The sequence below is a fragment of the Coregonus lavaretus genome (assembly GCF_964263955.1).
Source record: "Coregonus lavaretus genome assembly, chromosome: 1".
Classification (NCBI taxonomy): domain Eukaryota; kingdom Metazoa; phylum Chordata; class Actinopteri; order Salmoniformes; family Salmonidae; genus Coregonus; species Coregonus lavaretus.
Window position 1 is genome coordinate 48,520,415 of NC_139988.1, and position 23,337 is coordinate 48,543,751.

General features: G+C 41.2%; 1 protein-coding gene across 1 annotated transcript in view; it reads right to left on the reverse strand.

Moving 5' to 3' along the window:
* Positions 1 to 795: 795 nt before the first annotated feature.
* The window catches only part of LOC311102523 (enolase 4-like), a gene marked incomplete at both ends in the record, with an annotated part of 37,014 nt that continues 14,472 nt past the window's right edge, over positions 796 to 23,337 (reverse strand). The window contains 8 exons of the mRNA XM_084143895.1: positions 796 to 860; positions 1,398 to 1,515; positions 3,947 to 4,008; positions 20,309 to 20,504; positions 20,611 to 20,736; positions 20,827 to 20,991; positions 22,463 to 22,531; positions 22,975 to 23,106. Of these exons, the coding sequence (XP_084000021.1) occupies positions 796 to 860; positions 1,398 to 1,515; positions 3,947 to 4,008; positions 20,309 to 20,504; positions 20,611 to 20,736; positions 20,827 to 20,991; positions 22,463 to 22,531; positions 22,975 to 23,106 (933 nt within the window). The remainder of the gene's footprint in view (positions 861 to 1,397; positions 1,516 to 3,946; positions 4,009 to 20,308; positions 20,505 to 20,610; positions 20,737 to 20,826; positions 20,992 to 22,462; positions 22,532 to 22,974; positions 23,107 to 23,337) is intronic.

The window sequence follows — 23,337 nt, forward strand, 5'->3', positions numbered from 1 at the left end:
ACAATATGATATAAAACACAGGAAAAACTGAATTTTGACTGCACTGGGCCTTTAAAAGCTTGTAAAGACAGTGTAGAAATCCTTGGTCATGCTCAGCGTCTCATCTATACTGAACAAAAATATAAACAAATTTGTGCACAAAATTTGAGAGAAATAAGGTTTTTGTGTGTATGGAACATTTCTGGGATCTTTTATTTCAGCTCATGAAACACGGGACCAACACTTTATATGTTGCGTTTATATTTTTGTTCAGTGTATATGCCTTTTTATCTATTCATCTTTATACAACAGACCTGCACCTGTCAATGCTGCAGACAGCTCTCTGGTGAAGGAAAGAAGACTGTTATCCCCACTGCACTATACCAATAATGGAAAAATTCATAAACCACACCAAAAACGATGGTTATTATATGGACAGGTTTATTCAATATAATGGTGACCACAGTGTCTGACATTGCATTTTTGGAATTTGAAAATATATGTTTAAAAATCATTTTCAGTTTATTTCAGAGTTTGCATTGCAAAAGTATTGATTCCTTTATGTGGTAATTTTGATCAATTCAGTTTTGTTGCTAGGGGAAAATACAGACGAAGGCTACATTTGGTTAGAGTGAAACCTATTTGCACTAAGTGAAGACTGAAAATCCATTCAAAAATGTAATGGTGTATCATTTAAATAGATTGTATGAGCTATTCATTTTAAGTCTTGGAATTACATTAGATTGACGTGAACATAAATAGAAAATGTCATTTTGGAATAAAAACATTATGGTTTTTGTTTAATCCCCAAGAATATTATGTAGATGACTGCCCCTCCGTTTCTCCAACAAAGAGAGGGGATGTGTGTTGTGTTCTTGAATCTGCAGACAGAAAAAAAAGTGAAATAAGTTGAATGGACAACAAAGGCTTTAAAAAGGCCAAAGAGAAACTAGCCCCTGTATGACAGTCTATTGAACGAGTTCTGTAGAGGTCTGTGTGCATTGAACATGTCCCTCCTCACTCCAGGCCCCTCTATTCTAGGTCTGTGATGTGTTCTACTGCTTTGACAGTACTAAAAATATATATTCCACAGAGCCAGAACCAAACGGTATACAAGAGTCCTGTATATGCAATTGGTGCACAAGTTAATTATTTATTTTATACAAAGATTAACTTGCTTTTCAGTAAGGGAGGGGGGGGGGGGCGTAATTAGGTGACCAATTAACAGAACCAAGGTAGATTTTTTTTTGCCAGCTCCTTCCCCCCCCCCCCTTCATGATTCCTGACACACAGTTTCCTTTCACGGGCAGGGAGAGATGTGTTCTCACCAGCCCAGCCATTACTGCCTCTCCTCCCCATAGCTTTGTCTAGCCTCCTCTTTCTACCAGCTGAAAAGACAAGAGAAGAAAAAGCCATACCCAGTATTCCCTGCTGGGCCAATTCTTCCTCTATAGAAATCAGACGGTTGTATTTAGTCAGCCGCTCTCCACGACTCAGACCTCCCAGTTTGACATACCCAACTCCCAGGCCTACGACCTGAGGGAGAGAGCGAAACACACAATGACAACAGTTTACAGGCACAGAGCGCCAACATGCGACTGCTCATCGGCAAGGGAAGGACAAGACGCCGTCAGTTAGCTTTGTTGTGGTGCGAGTACACAATGACAGGCAAACTGTTTATGATATCTCTTCAACAGAGGTTTTTAGGCCTTGTCAATACAGACACTTGTATTGTAAAACTCGTGCAGAACAGAATACATACATAATTGCTGAGTCACTGCAATTGATTGTGGGTCGTTCCATGAGTGCCTTTTGCGTCCCTTGGATATTTTAAGTAGAAATTGTGTGCAAATATTGAATTTTAAAATCCTGTTATATAAAATGAAGTGCCCTTTAATATAGACCACATTGAATATTCAATCAATCAGATTTTTTATAAATTAGACTTGCTAAAGAGCCCAAATTCTGCATTTTGACATCTCTCTGTACATCCTCTGTAACTTCTAGGAAGATTTTAACTTAATTAACATAAACACTTCTCCAAGTTTTCACCATCATTCTAAAGCCCTAGTTATTTTGACAGTCATTTATTTCTAAAGATTATTTATTTTGTGTTATTAGTGATTCATTTTAAGGACAACCCAATTACGTGAACTGAACTCTTATTTTTATATATTTTTTTTTTCAAAAGAGGCATTAAACATCTAATAGTCAAATCATAGTGTTTTGTGGTGATAAAACAGAGTGGGTCGAGCATAACACCTCAACCCTGTTACCCATTGATAGATGGGCTAGAAATGTTTTAACAACTAAATTGTTTTAGTGAAGCTTGCATTCAATTGTCCCTCCTGGTTGCACACAACAAGCTTCCATTCCCCATGTTACAAGAGGATTTATGGCTGTCAACCCTGTTATGGTCAACCCTGTTACTTTATTTGGCACTTATTAGGCACTTACTATAGTTCTTTTTTTATTTAACCTCTTGTGAAGGAAAAATGTTTTTTTCATTAAGTTGAACATGTGCTTTTTATGACAGAAAGTAAAAATTAGGTGAAATAAAATAAAAACATCTCCAAGTTCCACTACGTAGCCCTTTACACTCGTACCCGTATATGGGTTGAAAATGGTAGATTTTGGCACCGGTAAGCGGCTAAATTGGAACGCAGTGGCTGTACAATAACATGCTCTACATGACGTCAGAGCTCAGGCTCTGCGCTTCATTCACAGCATTGTTGGGTTTTGACTGACAGCCGTTCTGATCTTGAGCACTGCACGCGACAAGATGTTGCCCCAATCCCTCCGGCTAATTGGGCAACTTTTGCATTTTTTTGTAGTCTGAGTCAGGGAAATGCTGTAAATTAAGAGGACTCAATTTATTTTGAAAGATGAGACATTGAGGATTATAATAAACACCCCTTTGATGTCATACAAGCAAGCCAAACACCCGTGAGTCTAAATGTGCACTTCAATTTTTCCATATCATAAAACTCATGTCATATACAGTGTCAATATTTATGATCACTATGTTTAATTTACAGTTACAAGAGGACATGGTGTCATAACCTGAATACACTTATGACTCCTTTCTAAACGCACCAAAATAACTATATGTTTTTCTGAATTGCCCTGTAAGATCATATTTTATAACTTAGCTAGTCATGTTGGCAATAGAACAAGCTTTCAAATTATGCCCACCTGACCCAGATTGCGATTTATAATGGGCCGTTTTTGGACTGCGTAAGCAACAACAGTAATTATATGATGGCGGGACGCAGGGATGTGTTCCAAACAAAACAACTACAAGTGTGTTTGCTCTAGTTCCTCAACGGCACAGCTAGGAGAGCTCAAAAAAGCACCTTATAGTTGAAGACTCTTCTTTGAGTCATAAAAGTGCATTGAAATGACTTAGGAACTGTGCACACTTTGGAGAGGTGCGATGCCACTTGGAGACACCGGTTAGTTCTCTCACTCAAACCCTTGTAACTTTTTTTGTCTTATGTTGCACCTACCCCACATTTTCCAGGAATAAGCTTATCATGTTACTGACTGTATCCAGAATATTTTCAGATTGTGTTATTAACTAATGCGGCGAGAAGTACAGTAAATGTAAAATGCACATAAAATCAACAGTGTAATGTTTGGATTCAGTTTTGTGTCCCAGGTGAAATGTTTTGTCCTCAATGTTGGTCTAAAACTGTTCCCTTTCAATTGCTACCATGCTTATGCATATTCTTTTCATATTTCTTCTGTAAGAAACATTTCAATTTAGCCCTATCCATATATGCCAATTCCCACGAGTGTAAAGGGTTAAAAGGCACCTAATTGGTGGAATAACCCTTGTCAGTCTTACAGCAGATTTTCAGTCAAACAGATTGATAGATAAAGACAGACACTGAGAGAGATAGACATGTAAACATATAGATCTAAAGGGACACACAAAGCCAGGGAGTAGATGACTAAGCCTCACCACATCTGAGAGGGAGTCGTCACTGCAGGGCTCACCGCACGTTGTTCCAATTATCACTGCACCTGACATACAAAAGGACACACACACACTCAAGTCATATATATGACCAGGTCAATTAATCAACTCTTTACACTATCTGTCATTCCAGGGATTCGTTCCCTCTGAAATACACTGCATTCCCCAAAATAAACATGAACAAACTAACAAACCTTAGTTTCATATAGAAAAACATTCATTTGAGTGAGATCGTAAGAACAAAGGTAATCTCCGAAACCCAGAACTAAAATCTTGCGGAATTGCGTCAGATGCTCGGTTAAATCCTGGGGGGAGACATGTTAGAAAATATACTAACGAGACTAACGAAGCCTCTACCCCTCTAAGTGGAAACTCTCACGGTCAATCCCAAACAAGCCCCTCGGCCCTACCAGAGATACTCGATATAAAGGTTGCTTTCCCCTGCTCAGACATTGCATGCATCAACCAATGGTTGCATGCCACGTCATCGACTGTACCGTTGCTATAACATATGATGTGGTTAGCTGACTAGGGTTGAATGGCGGGAACCCGGTTACCGAGATTTACTAAGAATTACCACCAAAACCACTCCCTTTTCCCGGGATAAATAACTTTGAGAAACCGGTAAATTATAATAAATGATTTATCTGAACAGCATGACGTGAAATGGAACTGTTAAATGATATGCAATGTCTCAATCTGGATTCTCTAAGGCTTTCTCTCTGCTCTCAGCAAGATCAATCATCAACGCTCAGGGTGGGGACAGACAGCCCATCTCAGTATGGACCGCAGTTGACAATGCATGTAGACCTATCATCTCATCATGGTAACTTATTTTCTTGTGACAGGTAGGCCTACATTTTCTGCAGCATAGACTATGCTACAATAATATAAGGACCGAATGCGCCTCTAATTTACACATCTCCATCTGGCTTTCGGGGGTCACATTACTATTTTTATTTGAAATATGTTTTTTTTTACAGCCTATCACTTGAATATCTTTGCTTTAAATCAGTGCACGCGTGAGCACTCTCGCAGCATTTCTCTATCCATCAGTTCCATTCAAATTGCATCCAATATAGATCATCCTGTTCAAGATTGTGTTATTTATTTATATATATACTACCAGTCAAAAGTTTGGACACACCTACTCATTCAAGGATTTATCTATATTTTTTACTATTTTTTACATTGTAGAATAATAGTGAAGACATCAAAACTATGAAATAACACATATGGAATCATGTAGTAACCAAAAAAGTGTTAAACAAATCTAAATATATTTTATATTTGAGATTCTTCAATTAGCCACCCTTTGCCTTGATGACAGCTTTGCACACCCTTGGCATTCTCTCAACCAGCTTCATGAGGTAGTCACCTGGAATGCATTTCAATTAACAGGTGTGCCTTCTTAAAAGTTAATTTGTGGACTGTCTTTCCTTCTAGCCCTATATCCTTCTAGCCCTATTTGGTAAAAGACCAAGTCCAAATTATGCCAAGAACAGCTCAAATAAGCAAAGAGAAACGACAGTCCATCATTACTTTAAGACATGAAGGTCAGTCAATACGGAAAATGTCAAGACTTTGAAAGTTTCTTCAAGTGCAGTCGCAAAAACCATCAAACGCTATGATGAAACTGGCTCTCATGAGGACCGCCACAGGAATGGAAGACCCAGAGATACCTCTGCTGCAGACGATAAGTTCATTAGTTACCAGCCTCAGAAATTGCACCCCAAATAAATGCTTCACAGAGTTCAAGTCACAGACACATCTCAACATCAACTGTTCAGAGGTGACTGTGTGAATCAGGCCTTCATGGTCGAATTGCTGCAAAGAAACCACTTCTAAAGGACACCAATAAGAAGAAGAGACCCGCTTGGGCCAAGAAACACGAGCAATGGACATTAGACCTGTGGAAATGTGTCCTTTGGTCTGGAGTCCAAATTGGAGATTTTTGGTTCCAACCGCCGTGTCTTTGTGAGACGCGGTGTGGGTGAACGGATGATCTCCGCATGTGTAGTTCCCACCGTAAAGCATGGAGGAGGAGGTGTTATGGTGTGGGGGTGCTTTGCTGGTGACACTGTCTGGGATTTATTTAGAATTCAAGGCACACTTAACCAGCATGGCTACCACAGCATTCTGCAGCGATACGCCATCCCATCTGGCTTGGGCTTAGTGGGACTATTATTTGTTTTTCAACAGGACAATGACCCAACACACCTCCAGGCTGTGTAAGGGCTATTTTACCAAGAAGGAGAGTGATGGAGTGCTGCATCAGATGACCTGGTCTCCACAATCCCCCGACCTCAACCCAATTGAGATGGTTTGTGATGAGTCGGACGGCAGAGTGAAGGAAAAGCAGCCAACAAGTTCTCAGCATATATGGGAACTCCTTCAAGACTGTTGGAAAATCATTCCAGGTGAAGCTGGTTGAGAGAATGCCAAGAGTGTGCAAAGCTATTTGAAGAATCTCAAATATAAAATATATTTTTATTTGTTTAACACTTTTTTGGTTACTACATGATTCCATATGTGTTATTTCATAGTTTTGATGTCTTCACTATTATTCTACAATGTAGATAATAGTAAAAATAAAGAAAAACCCTTGAATGAGTAGGTGTGTCCAAACTTTTGACTAGTACTGTATATCAGATATATACAGTGCAAAGTATTCAGACCCTTGACTTTTTCCACATTTTGTTATGTTACAGCCTTATTCTAAAATGTATTCAATTGTTTTTTCCCCTCATCAATCTACAAACAATACCCCATAATGACAAAGCAAAAACAGGTTTTTAGAAACTTTTGCAAATGTATAAAATATCACATTTACATAAGTATTCAGACCCTTTACTCAGCACTTTGTTTAAGAACCTTTGGCAGTGATTACAGCCTCGAGTATTCTTCGTTTGACGCTACAAGCTTGGCACACCTGTATTTGGGGAGTTTCTCCCATTCTTCTCTGCAGATATTCTCAAGCACTGTCAGGTTGGATGGGGAGCTTCGCGTCACAGTTATTTTCAGGTCTCTCCAGAGATGTTAGATTGGGTTCAAGTCCAGGCTCTGGCTGGGCCACTCAAGGACATTCAGAGACTTGTCCCGAAGCCACTGCTGCGTTGTCTTGGCTGTGTGCTTAGGGTCGTTGTCCTGTTGGAAGGTGAACCTTCGCCCAAGTCTGAGGTCCTGAGCGCTCTGGAGCAGGTTTTCATCAAGGGTCTCTCTGTACCGTTCCCTCGATCCTGACTAGTCTCCCAGTCCCTGCCACTGAAAAACATCCCCACAGCATGATGCTGCCACCACCATGTTTCACCGTAGGGATGGAGTTCAATCTTGGTTTCATCCGACCAGAGAATCTTGTTTCTCATGGTCTGAGAGTCCTTTTGGCAAACTCCAAGCGGAATATCATATGCCTTTTACTGAGGAGTGGCTTCCGTCTGGCCACTCTACCATAAAGATCTGTGCCACCAGTAAGTACAGATAGTAGTATAAATCCCCTCGCACAGTCCCCGTAGCCGGACAATTTTCTCAAGGCTTCTGGAATGAAATGCTGTCGGCATGCTCAACCGGTGTCGCTCATTCAGCCGACAGAAACTTTAAACCGGTTCTCCCGATTAAGCAATGAGTCGGAGTCAGAGGCCGAGCCTTCTCAGGTCTCTCCTCCACCCGTTACGGAGTCTGAGCCACCAAAGCCCACCATTAGCTCTGACAAATTGAAAACCCTAGTCATTGGCGACTCCATTACCCACAATATTAGACTTCAAAAGAATCATCCAGCGATACTACACTGTTTACCAGGGGGCAGGGCTACCGACGTAAAGGCTAATCTGAAGATGGTGCTGGCTAAGGCAAAAACTGGTGAGTGTAGAGAGTATAGCGATATTGTTATCCACGTCGGCACCAACAATGTTTGGATGAAACAGTCAGAGGTCACCAAGAGCAACATAGCTTCAGTGTGTAAATTAGCTAGAAAGATGTGTCGGCATCGAGTAACTGTCTCTGGCCCCCTCCCAGTTAGGGCGAGTGATGAGCTCTACAGCAGTCTCACAACTCAATCGCTGGTTGCAAACTGTTTTCGGCCCCTCCCAAAATATAGAATTTGTAGATAATTGGCCCTCTTTCTGGAACTCACCCACAAACAGGACCAAGCCTGGCCTGCTGAGGAGTGACGGACTCCATCCTAGCTGGAGGGGTGCTCTCATCTTATCTACCAACATATACAGGACTCTAACTCCTCTAGCTCCACAATGAGATAGGATGCAGGCCAGGCAGCAGGCTTTTAGCTAGCCTGCCAGCTTAGTGGAGTCTGCCACTAGCCCAGTCAGTGTAGTCAGATCAGCTATCCCCATTGAGACCGTGTCTGTGCCTCGATCTAGGTTGAGCAAAACTAAACATGGTGGTGTTCGCCTTAGCAATCTCACTGGAATAAATACCTCCTCCATTCCTGTCATTATTGAAAGAGATTGTGATATCTCACATCTCAAAATAGGGCTGCTTAATGTTAGATCTCTCACTTCCAAGGCAGTTATGGTCAATTAACTAATCACTGATCATAATCTTGATGTGATTGGCCTGACTGAAACATGGCTTAAGCCTGATGAATTTACTGTATTAAAAGAGGCCTCTCCTCCTGGTTACACTAGTGACCATATCTCCCGTGCATCCCGCAAAGGCGGAGGTATTGCTAACATTTACGATAATAAATGTCAATTTACCCCCCCCCTCCAAAATGACTGCGTTTTCGTCTTTTGAGCTTCTAGTAATGAAATCTATGCAGCCTACTCAATCACTTTTTATAGCTACTGTTTACAGGCCTCCTGGGCCGTATACATAATTCCTCACTGAGTTCCCTAAATTCCTATCGGACCTTGTAGTCATGGCAGATAATATTCAAATTTTTGGTGACTTTAATATTCACATGGAAAAGTCCACAGACCCACTCCAAAAGGCTTTCGGAGCCATCATCGACTCAGTGGGTTTTGTCCAACATGTCTCCGGACCTACTCATTGCCACAGGCATACCCTGGATCTAGTTTTGTCCCGTGGAATAAATATTGTGGATCTAAATGTTTTTCCTCATAACCCTGGACTATCGGACCACCATCTTATTACGTTTGCAATCGCAACAAATAATCTGCTCAGACCCCAACCAAGGACCATCACAAGCCGTGCTATAAATTCCCAAAGATTCCTAGAGGCCCTTCCAGACTCCCTCCACCTACTCAAGAACATCGGAGTGCAAAAATCAGTTAACGACCAAACTGAGGAACTAAATTTTACCTTGCGTAATACCCTATATGCAGTTGCACCCCTAAAAACAAAAAACATTTGTCACAAGAAACTAGCTCCCTGTGTAGCTCAGTTGGTAGAGCATGGTGCTTGCAACGCCAGGGTTGTGGGTTCAATTCCCACGGGGGGCCAGTATAAAAAAAATATGTATGCACTCACTAACTGTAAGTCGCTCTGGATAGGAGCGTCTGCTAAATGACTAAAATGTAAATGTATACAGAAAATACCGAGCCCTGAAGCAAGCCTCCAGAAAATTGAAATGGAAATGGCCCTCCACCAAACTGGAAGTCTTCCTACTAGCTTGGAAAGAAAGTACAGCGCAATATCGAAGAGCCCTCACTGCTGCTCGATCATCCTATTTTTCCAACCTAATTGAGGAGAATAAGAACAATCTAAAATATCTATTTGATGCTGTCGCAAAGCTAACTAAAAAGCAGCATTCCCCAAGAGAGGATGCCTTTCACTTCAGCATTGATTAATTCATGAACTTCTTCGATGAAAAGATCATGATCATTAGAAAGCAAATTACGGACTCCTCTTTGAATCTGCGTATTTCTCCAAAGCTCAGCTGTCCTGAGTCTGCACAAAACCGCCAGGACCTAGGATCAATGGAGACACTCCAAGTTCTTGACACATTCATGAAAATAGTCATGGCCTCTAAACCTTCAAGCTGTATACTGGACCCTATTCCAACTAAACTACTGAAAGAGCTACTTCCTGTGGTTAGCCCTCCTATTTATGTTGAACATAATAAATGGCTCCCAAACTCACTAAATGTTGCAGTAATAAAGCCTCTCTTGAAAAAGCCAAACCTTGACCCAGAACATGTAAAAAAACTATCAGCCTATATCGAATCTCCCATTCCTCTCAAACATTTTAGAAAAAGCTGCTGTGGACCAACTCACTGCCTTCCTGAAGACAAAAAAATGTATACGAAACGCTTCAGTCTGGTTTTAGACCCCATCATAGCACTGAGACCGCACTCTTGAAGGTGGTAAATGACCTTTTAATGGCGTCAGACCAAGGCTCTCCATCTGTCCTCGTGCTCCTAGACCTTAGTGCTGCTTTTGACACCATCGATAACCACATTCTTCTGGAGAGATTGGAAACCTTAAATGGTCTACACGGACAAGTTCTTGCCCGGTTTAGATCTTATCTGTCGGAAAGATATCAGTTCGTCTCTGTGGATGGTTTGTCCTCTGACAAATCAATTGTTTTCACTATATATTTTACCTCTTGGTGATGTCATTCGGAAACACAATGTTAACTTTCATTGCTATGCGGACGACACACAGCTCTACATTTCGATGGAACATGGTGAAGCCCCAAAATTGCCTACCCTGGAAGCCTGTGTTTCAGACATAAGGAAGTGGATGGCGGCAAATGTTTTACTTTTAAACTCGGACAAAACAGAGATGCTAGTTCTACGTCCCAAGAAAAAAATAGATATTCTGTTGGATCTGACAATTAATCTTGATGGTTGTACTCTGGACCCTGATCTCTCTTTTGACGAACATATCAAGAATATTTCAAGGACAGCTTTTTTCCATCTTCGTAACATTGCAAAAATCTGAAACTTTTTGTCCCAAAATTATGCAGAAAAGATAATCCATGCTTTTGTCACTTCTAGATTAGACTACTGCAATGCTCTACTCTCTGGCTACCCGGATAAAGCACTAAATAAACTTCAGTTAGTGCTAAACACGGCTGCTAGAATCTTGACTAGAACCAAAAAATTTGATCATATTACTCCAGTGCTAGCCTCTCTACACTGGCTTCCTGTTAAGGCTAGGGCTGATTTCAAGGTTTTACTGCTAACCTACAAAGCATTACATGGGCTTGCTCCTACCTATCTCTCCGATTTGGTCCTGCCGTACATACCTACACGTACACTACGGTCACAAGACGCAGGCCTCCTTATTGTCCCTAGAATTTCTAAGCAAACAGCTGGAGGCAGGGCTTTCTCCTAAAGAGCTACATTTTTATGGAATGGTCTGCCTATTCATGTGAGAGACGCAGACTCGGTCTCTACTGAAGACTCATCTCTTCAGTAGGTCCTATGATTGAGTGTAGTCTGGCCCAGGGGTGTGAAGGTGAACGGAAAGGCAATGGAGCGACAAACCGCCCTTTCTGTCTCTGCCTGGCCGGTTCCTGTCTCTCCATTGGGATTCTCTGCCTCTGACCCTATTATGGGGGCTTACTGGTGACTGGCTTACTGGTGCTTTCCATGCCGTCCCTAGGAGGGGTGCATCACTTGAGTGTGTTGAGTCACTGAGGTGATCTTCCTGTCCGGTTTGTCGCCCCCTCATGCTCGTGCAGTGGAGGAGATCTTCGTGGGCTATTCTCAGCATTGTCTCAGGGTAGTAAGTTAGTGGTCTGTTGATATCCCTCTGGTGGTGTGGGGGCTGTGCTTTGGCAAAGTGGGTGGGGTTATATCCTGCCTGGTTGGCCCTGTCCGTGGGTATCGTCGGACGGGGCCACAGTGTCTCCCGACCCCCCCTGTCTCAGTCTCCAGTATCTATGCTGCAGTAGTCTATGTGCCGGGGGGCCAGGATCAGTCTGTTATATCTGGTGTCCTGTCTTATCCAGTGTCCTGTGTGAATTTAAGTATGCTAATTCTCTCTCTCTCCCTCTCTCCCTCCCATCCCGGAGGACCTGAGCCCTAGGACCATGCCTCAGGACTACCTGGCCTGATGAATCCTTGCTGTCCCCAGTCCACCTGGTCGTGCTGCTGCTCCAGTTTCCACTCTTCTGTCTGCGGCTATGGAACCCTGACCTGTTCACCGGACGTGCTACCTTGTCCCAGACCTGCTGTTTTCAACTCTCTCTCTCTACCGCACCTGTTATTTCAACCTCTAAAAGCCCGGCTATGAAAATCCAAGTGACATTTACTCCTGATGTACTGACCTGTTGCAACCTCTACAACCACTGTGATTATTATTTGACCGTGCTGGTCATCTATGAACGTTTTAACATCTTGGAGAAAAATCTGGCCTTAATGACCATGTACTGTTATAATCTCCACCCGGCACAGCCAGAAGGGGACTGGCCACCCCTTAGAGCCTGGTTCCTCTCTAGGTTTCTTCCTAGTTTTCTGCCTTTCAAGTGAGTTTTTCCTAGCCACCGTGCTTCTACATCTGCATTGATTGCTGTTTGGGGTTTTAGGCTGGGTTTCTGTATAGCACTTTGTGACATCTGCTGATGTAAAAAGGGCTTTATAAATAACATTTGATTGAAATTTGATTGATTGGTGGAGTGCTACAGAGATGGTTGTCCTTCTGGAAGGTTCTCCCATCTCCACAGAGGAACTCTGGAGCTCTGTCAGAGTGACCATTGGGTTCTTGGTCACCTTCCTGACTAAGGCCCTTCTCCCCTGATTGCTCAGTTTGGCTGGGTGGCCAGCTCTAGGAAGAGTCTTGGTGGTTCCAAACTTCTTCCATTTAAGAATGATGGAGGCCACTGTGTTCTTGGGGACCTTCAATGCTGAAGAAATGTTTTGGTACCCTTCCCCAGATCTGTGCCTCGACACAATCCTGTCTCTGAGCTCTACGGACAATTCCTTTGACCTCATGGCTTGGTTTTTCTCCGACATGCACTGTCAACAGTGGGACCTTATTGTGCCTTTCCAAACCAATCAATTGAATTTACCACAGGTGGCCTCCAAACAAGTTGTAGAAACATCTCAAGGATGATCAATGGAAACAGGATGCACCTGAGCTCAATTTCGAGTCTCATAGCAAAGTGTCTGAATACTTATGTAAATAAGGTATTTCTGTTTTTAATTTTTAATATATTTACACACATTTCTAAAAACCTGTTTTTTCGCCTTGTCATTACGGGGTATTGTGTGTAGATTGATGATACATTTGTTTTTATTTAATACATTTTAGAATAAGGCTGTAACGTCACAAAGTGTGGAAAAAGTGAAGGGGTCTGAATACTTTCCGAATGCACTGTATATGTATTGGATAACGGCACAATCATTTGGGCTTTTTTGGGCTTGTGCTCATAAAATGTATTTAATGTAGGGCTCATTAAATGTATTTCATGTATGGCTCATCAGGCTCAGGTAGCATCAGGCTTGAATTTTTTATCAAAGCTCTAATCAAATTCAGATATAGGCCTATTTATATGCTTAATATGCTTGTGAATGACACTTCCGGTTTTGGAGGGAAATACTGGGTTACCCGGGAGAAAAGTGATTTATTTTCGGGATGGAACATTTGTAAAATACCAGGAAAATATTCAACCCTAATCCAGACGTTGTAAGATCTGGCATGTGTCCACAACGCCTGGGCAGAGGAATGCACCCAATGACGAGATGCTTGTGTCTCCACCCTAACACTGGGATTCGTTGTCCACAGAGTATTATTTGTATACTTTTTTGAATATTCAATGAGGGGTGTTGATGTCAACCCCCTGTATTCTATGCTAGCCTCATGAACATGCATATACTATCTAGAATTTTAACAGGGACAACTCCGATAGTGTTTTTTCACGTTCATCACACTTACAGTACCAGTCAAAAGTTTGGACACACCTACTCATTCAAGGGTTTTTCTTAATTTTTTACTATTTTCTACATTGTAGAATCATAGTGAAGACATCAAAACTATGAAATAACACATATGGAATCATGTAGTAACCAAAAAAGTGTTAACAAAATCAAAATATATTTTATATTTGAGATTCTTCAAAGTAGCCACCCTTTGCCTTAATGACAGCTTTGCACACTCTTGGCATTCTCTCAACGAGCTTGATGAGGTAGTCATATCAGTACACTCGTAACAACCTAAGCATTATGAAACTTATATTAGATCCAATAAGTCTCATTTAACAAAATAGCAATTTATTTTTATCTTGACTAAATTCGACACTCTCATCGCCCCAATACAAAAACTCCACTTTTGTATAATTTCACCCAGTCGTTTTGAAAGTGGTGCTCATGAGCCAAAAGTGGTCCCCACGTTTTATGTACTATGTCATCAAATTGTGTACTACGTCAACCATTTCATATGATATGTTACGTCATGCAAAAATTATAATTATAATTTATATTGTTTATTCGTATGATATGTTATGAATCCAATTCGTACTATATGTTATGAATTTGTTGCGCTTAAGTTCCTGGAATGCATCTTTAACATGGACAGATTTTGGGCCCTTACCAACTCGTCGTCATGTGTTCCAAGAGTGACTTCAAGAGTAGCGAGGGGATCAAATAAACCCAGCAACTTCGCGACTTGAATGATGCAATTCATGTTCCACATTTAAATAATAAAATGAGCATGACATTCAAATTAACAAATTCCCCCTGTCGTTTTACAATATATAAACCTCAGTTACAGTTAAACATTTAATTTGGGATGTATTTTGTGACATGTGTCAAGCCTCGAAATCAGACACAAACAAAATACACGTGGCTCGTAGTTAGACTCGCATTCTGTTGTATTAAATTGCACAAAACTCCAAACATATCACAGTGCATGTTGTGATAGCACTTGGCTCTGGAGCCAGCAGCCTTGCTCGGTCGAAGTGGCTATCGGATGGTCTAATTAAACCCTACACCCTCAATAATGTTCACTCCCTCAGCTTTGAGAAACTTGTGCATACGGCAGAGGCGCGCGTGAACAAGCAAATGGAGGGTCGACAGGCGAGGGGAAGGGGAAGGGAGTGATTTGCAATTGAGCCTCAGCCAGTGTCGGGCAATTCTCTGGGCCAAATGTCCCCTCCCCTTCCGAAATTCGAAAGATACAAGCACCTGCGAAATCATGATTTGTCCAAATGATCAGTGACCAAAAATCTGCGTACCGTAAAAAAAGTTGTTAGTCGTCGCGTCCCAGTCTGTTGACAAATGCTAATACCATTTACGTTACGCACATCTGTCCACGAGAGATTAGAACAAAGGTAAACCGACGGAACATAATTTTTGGTCCCATGACCTATTACTGTATAAGTATCATGGGGTTGCATCATTTGACTGACAGCTGGCTCTCGTGGATGACATTGATTTAGCTCCCTGTGATCTAATGTTCAATTCGGCAGCATGCAAATGGGGAAATCTTCCCACTAAGCATTTACCAATGTATTTTTTATCCTGTCCGGAACGGACATCTTTTTTTGGTCTTTTTTTTAATGCAGTACGGACCGGCTTTGATTTCAACGTCCAAGGAGAGGTATGTTTGGTTCAGATTTGGTTAGGTCTTGATTTCAACGTTCACAGACATCCGGTCCGGACCGGCCTATTGGCCCAAACATAGGCGTCTATAATTGGTTCAGATTTGGCCTGGTCTGTACCGGACCAAATCTGAACCAATCATAGACATCTACAGATAATTGCCAAAATAAAGGATACACCAACATAAAGTGTCTTAATAGGGCGTTGGGCCACCACGAGCCATGACAGCTTCAATGCACCTTGGCATAGATTCTACGATGAGGATGTGCATGAGTTATCGAGTACTCGAGTACACCAACGGATGTCAAAACTCAATCTTTAACCAGAGATCACATTTTTTTCAAATACTGTAGAACTATTTGGCAGAATGTGCTCTGTGACTGGCCGGACAGGCAAGTGAAATTTGGTTCTGAAAAAAAAGGAATGTTGTTGTGAAGACAAGGCTAATTTGCTTTGACTCTAGTGTTCCATGTCTACATGTGCATTTGCAGGGCACAACAACAAAAAAGAAACCAAGCCAAGCATCACACAGTTCTTCTCCCTAAATTCCCTTTCCCCTCTGTCTCACTCACTCAGTTGTGTTCCGACTGCTCCCTCTAAACACACAAGCTCCCATTAGGCCTACAGAAATAAATGCCTATAAAAACGTGCATAACTGATGGAATACACAAGCTACATTCCTTGCCAAATGACGACAGTTTCATCACAAATTCAAAATGGACTGGTTGATTGAAGTAGGAAAATATGTGTTCCAACAACCAGCTGCAGTTTTGGAATAATTGCGTCCCGTCTATTTTCCGCTTAGGCTACTTTGCGAACTGCTAGTGCCATTTAGAATTGGTTAGCCTATAACCCCCCCTAAACATAGACAGGATCCACACTGAAGATATGCAAAAACATTAGTTTGATAAAGACAGAGCGTATTTTCATCAGAATCGTTAAGCCTAGGCCTACTCACCAAACAGATGTCATGGCCATAATTCATCACTATGCAGTGCTCAATGTAATATTGTTCATCCATTTGGAAAATTCCAAAGAACAGGCAGAATAAACTACATTGAATGTCTATATCGAAAAGAAGACCGTTTTTGGTTTGTAACCCTGATTATTTTTTTCTTTCAACTTGCCAAATTGAGTCCCATTTTAAATTATCACTCTTTGAGAATAACTTCCAGACACCAGATGTGCATTACTGGCAACTTTTCTGTTCTATTACATTAATGTTTTTTACTATAAAATAGGTGTGCCTTGACTGTGATAAGGGCTCGGGAAATAAGAGTGTCTTGTCTGCTAAATTAACAAAACAAGGTTAGGCCATTGCACAGCCATAGGCTTCTACAAGCATGTGCCACTGCTGAGTTTACTGCCTTTTTGAGGATTGTGTTCCACGATATAGGCTAATATAACCAGTTTATATAACGGTTTCAATAAAGGAATCTTAAATGGCACTTGTTTTTTATTGACTGAGTACAAAACATGACATAGACTCACCAGGTGAATCCAGGTGAAAGCTATGATCCCTTATTGTTGTCACCTGTTAAATCTGCTGGGTTTTTCACGCTCAACAGTTTCCTGTGTGTATCAAGAATGGTCCACCACCCAAAGGACATCCAGCCAACTTGACACAACTGTGGGAAGCATTGGAGTCAACATCCCTGTGGAACGCTTTCGACACCTTGTAGAGTCCATGCCCCAACGAATTGAGGCTGTTCTGAGGGCAAAAGGGGGTGCAACTCACGCTAAGTGTATATGGGACAATTTAGCCATTAGGATTTGTTATGTGTAATGTAATGGTTATGATAAATTAGGCATTGTTGGCATCTAGATAAATGAGCACACATTTTCTTTCCAGTGTTGGCCTTGTGTTAAAATATATATATTTTTTTTTTGAGTACTCAAAGAAAAATCATGCAAGTACTCTAACAGTCAAAAAATGTCAAATGCCCATCCCTATTCTACAAGTGTCTGGAGCTCTATTGGGAGGATGCGACACCATTCTTCCACAAGAAATTCCATCATTTGGTGTTTTCTTTATGGAAAACGCTGTCTCAGGCGCCGCTCAAGAATCTCAAATGTTCAACTGGGTTGAGATCTGGTGATTGAGACAGTCATGGCATATAGTTTACATCATTTTCATGCTCATCAAACCATTCAGTGACCACTCGTGCCCTGTGGATGGCGACATTGTCATCCTATGGGGGCATAGCCATGGTAGCAAAGATAATCGCCAAAATAATGGCCTGACCAGCATTTTTATACATGACCCTAAGCATGATGGGATGTTAACTGCTTAATTAACTCAGGAACCACACCTGTGTGGAAGCACCTACTTGCAATATGCTTTGTATTCCTCATTTACTCAAGTTTTTCCATTATTTTGGCAGTTACCTGTATGTTTTAAAAGTTTGGACAGCCCAGTACAGTAGAGCACAGCAGAGTACAGTACATTACAGCACAGTGCACTGTACAGTAAAGAAAAGTAGAGTACAGTACAGTACAGTACAATACAGTAGAGCACATTAGAGTACAGTAAAGTAAAGAAAAGTAAAATATAGTGTACTATTGTACCCTACTTTACTCTAATGTACTCTACTCTACTGAATTAAACTCTACAGTACTGTACCGTACTTTACTGAATAAAACTCTGCTGTCCTATACCGTACCATACCATACTGCATTGTACTTCACTGTGCTCTACTTTACTAAACTGTCAGGCACTGTACTGTGATGTTCAAACTTGTGAAACATAGCGTAGACATCTATGATTAGTTCAGATTTCGATCTGGTCTGCACCGACCAAATTTTGTTTGGGGGCGGAGCTCATTGCAATAATACCCAGCATGCTTTGCAACAGTTTTTTATATTTTGGTCATTCAGCACACGTTCTTATCCAGGATGACTTACAGTCAGTGCATTCGAATAAGGTAAATAAACAACAACATATCAGTCATAGCAATTAAAATAGAATTACACTACATGACCAAAAGTATGTGGACACCTGCTTGTCGAACATCTCATTCCAAAATCATTGGCATTAATATGGAGTTGGTCCCCCCTTTGCTGCTATAACAGCCTCCACACTACTAGGAAGGCTTTCCACTAGATGTTGGAACATTGCTGTGGGGACTTGGTTCCATTCAGCCACGAGTATCAGTGAGGTCGGGCACTGATGTTGGGGCGATTAGGCCTGGCTCGCAGTCGGCGTTCCAATTCATCCCAAAGGTGTTCGATGGGGTTGAGGTCAGGGTTCTGTGCAGGCCAGTCAAGTTCTTCCGCACTGATCTCGACAAACCATTTCTGTATGGACCTCGCTTTGTGCACAGGGGCATTGTCATGCTGAAACAGAAAAGGGCCTTCCCCAAACTGTTGCCACAAAGTTGGAAGCACAGAATCGTCTAGAATGTCATTGTAGCGTTAAGATTTACCTTCACTGGAACTAAGGGGCCTAGCCCGAACCATGAAAAACAGCCCCAGACCATTATTCCTCCTCCACCAAACACTACAGTTGACACCATGCATTCGGGCACGTAGCATTCTCCTGGCATCCGCCAAACCCAGATTTGTCCGTCGGACTGCCAGATGGTGAAGCGTGATTCATCACTCCAGAGAACGCATTTCCATTCTTAGGCTTGTTTGTGGCTGCTCGGCCATGGAAACCCATTTCATTAAGCTCCTGACAAACAGTTATTGTGCTGATGTTGCTTCCAGAGGCAGTTTGGAACTCGGTAGTGAGTGTTGCAACCGAGGATAGACGATTTTTACGCGCTAGGCTCTTCAGCACTTGGCGGTCCCATTCTGTGAGCTTGTGTGGCCTACCACTTGTTGCTCCTAGACATTTCCACTTCACAATAACGGCACTTACAGTTGACTAGGGCAGCTCTAGTAGGGCAGAAATTTGACAAACTGAGTTGTTGGAAAGGTGGCATCCTGTGACGGTGCCATGTTGAAAGTCACTGAGCTCTTCAGTTAGGCCATTCTACTGCCAATGTTTGTCTATGGAGATTGCATGGCTGTGTATGCATGGCTCAATTTTATACACCTGTCAGCAACAGCTGTGGCTGAAATAGCCGAATCCACTAATTTGAAGGGGTGTCCACATACTTTTGTATATAGTGTCTGTAACCTTTATTAAGAATGTTATTGTCCTTGAAGTGGTCTGTTGGTTTATTCTGTAGGTTTGACTACTTTGAACATCATCACTGCTTTTGAAAAAGCTAACATAAGTCCATGTGACAGATATAATAAATATTCTGTTGCAATCTTCAGTTGGCTCCTCTATCTTATATTAAGAGGCTTGAAAAAGTATTATTTTGATATAATGCTTACTTCATTGAGAATGTATGTGCAGTTGAAATTTTGCCATAGAATTAATGACAGAAAAATACGTATTTTCAACATCTGTAAATTATGTATTTTCATTCAGCACCTAAAAAGCACCGGATTTCAATGTCCAGAAAATATGTATTTTCCATGTCCGGAACAGACGTCTTTTCGACATCCGTAGAATACACCATTGCACCTTTCATTCAGCACCTAAAATGCACCCGACGTCAACATCTGGAAAAGACGTCTAAAAGATTCATCCAACAGAATCCATCAGAGCAACCATGTAAGTCAGCGTGAGGGTGAACTCACCCCATCTCTCAGTAAACATGTTTTGTTCCATCTCTGTCATATACACTGTGTCTATTCAGATTTGATGTTATGACGTCACATAATTTAGGTCAATCTGGCCAATATGTAGGCTAATTCCACTAGCATGGATTTGACATTCCATCCATAAAACTATGCATACTATACATTTGACTTACAATAGGACAATGAGTCATGTATTATTAAACAATAGCTCTATGTAAAACTGACTCCATCATTGGCTCCCTTACCTTTGTTCTCTGTGGTGACATGGATCAGGTCGGTGACTGTGGTCTCATTGCTCTGATTGAGTATATACCCTCTGACCCCTGGAAGAGATGGGGCATCATCCCGTGTGCTGTGACACTGGGGCTTGGAGGAGATGTCAGAGAGCAGGCTACACGAGGCTCCAACCACACTGCTCAGTCTCTCCCACTGCTCCACATCCTTACACAGGGGTCACACACCATGAGTTTCTACAAGCACATCTGTACTCACCAACACGTCTTTCGTTTACTGCGGTATTGTGTTCGGAGCTGTGTTCACGTCTTACCTCTTTTCGCAGAGGATCGATCAGGGCTACGACCGCTGGGTATTTACTAATCAAAGCCTCATACATGTCCACTAGTTCATCAGGAGACTTGGGTGTTCCTGTAATAACTTCATACTTTCCTTTTGGCTGTAGAGGAGCAAAGATAGAATTAATAAATATAATTGTACTCATTGTGCAAGGGCACACTCTTCATGTTTAAACATTCTGTTTACATACATAGTCCATTAGGTTGTGAGCAGCACAGTTTACTGCCAAATGGATCCCCTTTCCAAGTGCCAATCCAAGATTGTTAGATGCTTCAGTAATTAGATCTAGAGGCTGCTCAGGACGCTCATACCCAACAACTAAGGCTCCAGAGTCAGACACTGTTGGCAGTACAGGCTGGAAAGAGAGAAGGAATGTTTAGTCAGCCATCATAAATGTACACAAAGTGAATCGTTAATAATATACCTATATCTGTGGAGAGTGCTGGATCATCTTTGCAGTTTGATAGTGCAACTAGTGCTTAACCATAAACAGACGGCATTGAATTGATTGAAGTTTTCATGTAATGTATACAGTGCCTTCATAAAGTATTCACACCCCTTGATTTTTTCCATATTTTGTTGTGTTACAAAGTGGGATTAAAATGGGTTTAATTGTCATTTTTTGTCAAGGACTTACACAAAATACTCTGTAATGTCATAGTGGAAGAACGATTATAACATCTGTAAAAAAAATAAAAAAAATAAAAAATAAAACACTAATATATCTTAATTTAATCAAATCAAATCAAATTTTATTGGCCACATGCGCCGAATACAACAGGTGCAGACATTACAGTGAAATGCTTACTTAATTAGATACAGTGGCTTGCGAAAGTATTGGCATTTTTCCTATTTTGTTGCCTTACATTGGAATTGAGAGGTGTTGGGTTTGCGTTTTCCTTGATGTCCAAAAAGCTCAATTTTAGTCTCATCTGACCAGAGTACCTTCTTCCATATGTTTGGGGAGTCTCCCACATGCCTTTTGGTGAACACCAAACGTGTTTGCTTATTTTTTTTAACCATTTTAAAGTCACCATTGGCCTCATGGTGAAATCCCTGAGCGGTTTCCTTCCTCTCCAGCAACTGAGTTAGGAAGGGCGCCTGTATCTTTGTTGTGACTGGGTGCACATTATCCAAAGTGTAATTAATAACTTCACTATGCTCAAAGGGATATTCCATGTCTGTTTATTTTTATGTATCTACCAATAGGTGCCCTTCTTTGCGAGGCATTGTAAAACCTCCCTGGTCTTTGTGGTTCAATCTGTGTTTGAAATTCACTGCTCGACTGAGGGACCTTACAAATAATTGTATGTGTGGGGTACATAGATGAAGTAGTCATTCAAAAATCACGTTAAAAACTATTTTTGCACACAAAGTGAATCCATGCAACTTATGTGACTTGTTAAGCAGATTTTTACTCCTGAACTTATTTAGGCTTTCTATAACAAAGGGGTTGAATACTTATTGACTCAAGACATATCAGCTTTTCATTTTTAATTAATTTGTAAAAAAAATGCTAAAATTATAATTCCACTTTGACATTATGGGGTATTGTGTGTAGGCCAGTGACATAAAACGTCAATTTAATCAATTTTCAATTCAGGCTGTAACACAACAAAAGTTGTAAAAAGTAATATATATTCAGTCTTAGAAATAAATAAAAAGGTAACATATCTATAACCACCTAAATGTATTTGCTTTGTTTTCTAGAAGGTAGAGTAGGAAAAACAACATGTACTGTAGACCCTGACTCAACTGTGCGACAAATAGCACCCTATACTGTACAGTAGATCCACTATACAAGGATCTGCCGCAATGTTCCTTACCCCTGTTTTTGAAGCAGTGTTCATTATTTTCATCATCTCCTTTTGAAGCTCAAGGACCATTGTAATGATCTGTTGGGGGAGTTCACAGATTGTTTAAGATAAATATTTCTTTAAACTATGTAATACCAAAGCTTGGCAGAGAAAATGTGCTATGTTTGAAAACAATCAGGAACATTGGTTGACTTAACCTCGACACTCTCAAGACTAGTATTCAATTAGTCCTGTATGGTCGTGTGTGGCTTAGTTGGTAGAGCATGGCACTTGCAACGGCAGTGTTGTGGGTTCGATTCAAGCAGGGGACCAGTACGAATGTCTGCACTCACTACTGTAAGTCGCTCTGGATAAGAGCGTCTGCTAAATTTCTTAAATATAAGTGTCCAGATAAAACACAAAGAATAAACCTGAGTTTTGATAGACTCTCCCTGTAATACTGGGCACATCGAGGACAAAGTGTGTAACTTGAAATGGGAGAATAAAAGCTGAAAGGATGTTGTGGTTGTGAGTGTCAATACTTGTTTGAGTCTTTGTCCAGCTTTAGGGATGACAATGACTTCCTCCAGTAAATTGAGTTTTCCTGGGGACATCTTGCCACAGCTCAACAAAGTTACCAAGGGGACGGGGATGTGCATCTCTTTTGGACACGGCTGTTAAAGTAAAGAAAAAGCATAGTGAGACTTAAAAGACTTGGTGAGGTATTAATGAACACTTTAGTTACAGTAGCAGATTTTGGACATTATATGGCCGAGTCAAGAGAAGATGGTCAATAATCTTAGTCAGCGCTTCTGACACTTAAAAAAAAAAACGACCTACATGTTTTGTATGACAACTAGATGAAAGAGCCGCCCTACACCCACACATATAGTATCTGCCTTTAG